Here is a 3830-nt window from a genome sequence, read left to right as displayed (position 1 = left end):
AAACACAAAAACTTCAATCATATTCGAAAATCTGTAAAAAATCAAAAGCAAATCTCAAAAAAAATCAACCAATTGTGTATCAGGAAAGACTTTACTAAATATTCCAAAACAGCTCAAAAAATTGTGAGTCTAGAAGATGAAAAATACGATGATGACAAAATTATATCTTAAGTTTCAAAATGACTAAAAAATCTCAAATCGTAATCAACATATCATCAATTTATAATGAAAACATGAAATAATGATACATTGAAAAAATCAGATGCTGGGACACTAAATATTCCAAAACAATTCCAAAGATGAGTCTAGAAGAGACGATGATGGATTGGAACATGAAATAATGATACATTGATCAGATCTGAGATGACGACAGATCTGAGACGACGACAGATCTGAAACGATTGGAGACACGACATATCTGAGACGATGCGGAGGCGACAACGGATTAGAGATTATGCAGAGACGATACGCAGAGACGACGATTGATTGAGACGAAGACAGATCTGAGACGATGCAGAGACGACAACGGATTGGAGATGATGGGAGACGATGCGAGACGACGACAGAGATGATGCTGAGACAATGCAAAAACGATAATAGAGACGATCACGGAATCGATGCTGAAATGACGATGGACGATGGCATTTTCTTTTTGGCGAAAAAGTTTATTAAGTTTTCAAAATGTTTTGTTATTATTGTTATTATTATTATTATTATATAATTTAGGTTAAATAGTATTGTGGGTAATATGGTAATTGATCATCTTAAATGAAATATTTTTATGATATTAGATCTTGAAATCTAGATTGAAAAAACAAATTTAATTTAAAGACAGACATTTAAGATCATTTCTCTAATAATTTTTCATATAATTTCTCCCCTAAATTTATGTTACATTACAATTTATTTTGAATATAGTACTAGACAAAAATTATTTGAATAGTTGATCATTAAAATTATTTGATGAATATAAATATACCATTTATTTTTATAAATGTAGATTTAGCTGGATAAAATAAATTTATCTACTAGTAAACTTTAGGATATCCAAACAACGATACTTATTTATTGTTTTGTTAAATGTAATATGTAAAGTTTATGTATTTTTAATTAAGAAAGGCTAGGTTTTTAAAAGAAAATAAACATAGGACATTTCAAATCTAAAACTTACATAGGGTATTTTTCAAAATACCCCGTTTGTATTATTCCGAAGGTTTAATAAAGAGTCAAAGTGAAGGCTTGATATTCCCTTGATTCAATTTTGCTGATCCAATCCACAAGTTTAGAAGAAGCAAAAATCTTAAGTATCTTTTGTTATCCCCTTTGTCGTTGTTTGTCTATATTTCGCCAAAGGGGTGGTAGTAGTGATCCATAAGACACATGTTTTAGTAGCCATTGGCTGTTCTTCATTCCTGCATCATGTTATTAATTTCAGTTGAGTCTATGAACAATAATGTGATTGTTAATTAGGATGAAATGTTTTTCTACTCAAAGTCTCAAACCTCAAACGAAATGGCCGGTTCAAAGCTCTGTTTCGGTTAAGCCTAGCAACTGTCCCAAGAATATACTCTGGCAACTCTGTTTCCTCTCTTTTCCCTGCATTTGATTTGGTAGTTGAAGAAAGATGTTCAATTCATAAGCGAAAAAAAAACTTTCCCTTTTAAGATAAAGTCTAGCAGCAAACTAATCAATCAAGATGGCTAGATCAACAATGAGGCTTGTGACATAACCAAGTACCAGACCAATAACGCTCGCAACAGCCGATGATCCAATATCTACATCAATCTGCAATACCACTATCTCATGACACATGTGTGTCTGTTGGACAACATGCAATTTTTTAATTCTAATATACCTCCAGAAAGTTACCTTCCTCAGTACTTGCGGGTTACAGTTTACCAAGCAAGCAGGCTTTTGTTCCAACAGCCCGCTTGACCATCCAATATCCCTGTGATTCACCATCACCGTTAACATGCTATCAAAATTACTATATATCGGAGACAACTAGAAGAGAGAGTTTCCTTACCTGAACAATACTTGGAATCAGCTTAAATCTTGAGTCGCGGTAACTGTCACTCCCATTTACAAATTTTCCCAGCGAGGAAGATTCGCTTACAGGTCGATCCGCAGCATAGTACATGACCAGACAATAGTTAGGCTTTGCTGGTACCTGTAACAGGGAACAAAAATTCCACAATAATATAAACTTTTAGTTATATACGTGACACATTGTGACATAGGGGTAAACAAAAAAGAGGTTTACAGACATATACTCATATATGGAAAACCTTGAGGGAAAAGACAGAGAAATATATAGAGATTATGTTGCATAAGTATTCAAACCTGAAGATTTACGACTAGGATGAACGGCAGCTTTTTCCTTCGGTTCTGACTACAAAATACGTAAAAACTTCCAATCAGGCTCCTTCAACCACGGAAGAGAATATACACAAAATTAGTATGTTACTTTTTTTCAACACTCTTTAACTAAGAAAGTAACAGTAGTCTTCGCCACAAGGTAATGAGGAGAAAATTAAAGAAATTCTTAAATAATGAATTGGCACTATGACCTAATGCCTAATGCGACGAGGTTCATCATCGTTGTAAATTATAAAAATTGAGGTACCTGGACAAGACATTTCGGATGCAGAGCGATGTTGTCTACAGCTTTATCAACTTTAAGCCAATCCACTGATACTAGTGTCAGAAGGGGCTGCCCACCCATCACCTTGAAATTTTTCATACAGTTTATTAAATTTGCGGAGGGGAACCTCAACGAATACAGTTATTCAGATAATTCAGGAGCTCAACTTTTCAGAGCCATATATCAATTCTGGAAACTAGATACATGCAGTTTAAAGAGATAACGTTATGGAAATATAAGAACAAGTTCAGAAACATGGTTGGATCGGAGGACTTAAGCGCAATGGCATCTACGGAACATCAACTGTTGACATATTGATGAAGATGCAAGAATTTAAAGTTACCTTTGCATTATCTTTGAGGTAGGTTTTCCCCTGATCATAAACCCCATGCCACCAGGGAGAATTCCAGCAATTTGAGTCCTTATCGCCATCTCCTTTGCGCAGGGATCCTTGGATCTGACTTGGATCGATATTCACAGGATCCAACACTAGTGTCTAATACATTACTTGCACCTGGAGCTGATGTCAAAATAGAGCAGATATATTAACACTACACGCTGGGATTTGGAAACAAAATAAAAAGCAAAATTCTAATCTGTAACACAACTTATGAAGGCATTGATATGATTAATGGACTAGACAAAAGATGTAAAGAGAGAACCTTTAGGCTGCTTCAAAGATAGGCTGGCGATTGCCCATGAAACATTCTTGAGTTTGACTTTTATCTCCTATTTTGAACATGTAAACAACAGATTATTAACTTCGCATGCAAGTTCCACACCTCATGGGCTGTACAAATACTTAATATGAACTTCAAATACTAGATTATGCCTGAGGTGCATCCTCAATATTTCTTGCTCTAGAGTGTTTTGCATTTACATATAAGTATATGTAGGGATGAAGTCTCGACTGTAACTGTGAGACTCATCTAAGATAGAGAAAAGCTTCGGAAGTATATATCTTTTTATACAAAGCGAATCACTTTCGTTTTTGGGTGTTTTTGATGTAATCATTCTGATTTATATGAAGAAGAGCTTTTTGGGTTTTGTATTTCTATTCGTGATTCTTTACTCTATAAATGTGAAAATGATATTATAAATGGACGAGAAGAAAGCAAAACCAAGTTACCTTTTTGTCCTGGTCCTGATCATCATCATCTTCATCGTTTTTCCCCCTCATCAGATG

The 3830-nt window shown here is 34.6% G+C and overlaps 1 protein-coding gene across 1 annotated transcript; it reads right to left on the bottom strand.

Annotated features, from left to right (window-relative positions):
* Positions 1-273: 273 nt before the first annotated feature.
* LOC132043713 (protein ENHANCED DISEASE RESISTANCE 2-like) lies at positions 274-3824 on the bottom strand. Its single transcript, XM_059434173.1, has 7 exons — positions 3774-3824; positions 2988-3140; positions 2627-2728; positions 2027-2170; positions 1900-1948; positions 1503-1596; positions 274-574 (listed from the first exon to the last, which is right to left on the bottom strand). Exons 1-7 carry the CDS (start codon positions 3822-3824, stop codon positions 274-276), a joined length of 894 nt encoding a protein of 297 aa, XP_059290156.1.
* Between the last annotated feature and the right edge of the window lie 6 nt (positions 3825-3830).

Source organism: Lycium ferocissimum, unplaced genomic scaffold (assembly GCF_029784015.1).
Source record: "Lycium ferocissimum isolate CSIRO_LF1 unplaced genomic scaffold, AGI_CSIRO_Lferr_CH_V1 ctg27728, whole genome shotgun sequence".
Classification (NCBI taxonomy): Eukaryota; Viridiplantae; Streptophyta; class Magnoliopsida; order Solanales; family Solanaceae; genus Lycium; species Lycium ferocissimum.
The sequence above is the reverse complement of the archived record's forward strand: the minus strand, read 5'-3'. Positions and strand labels throughout refer to the sequence as shown.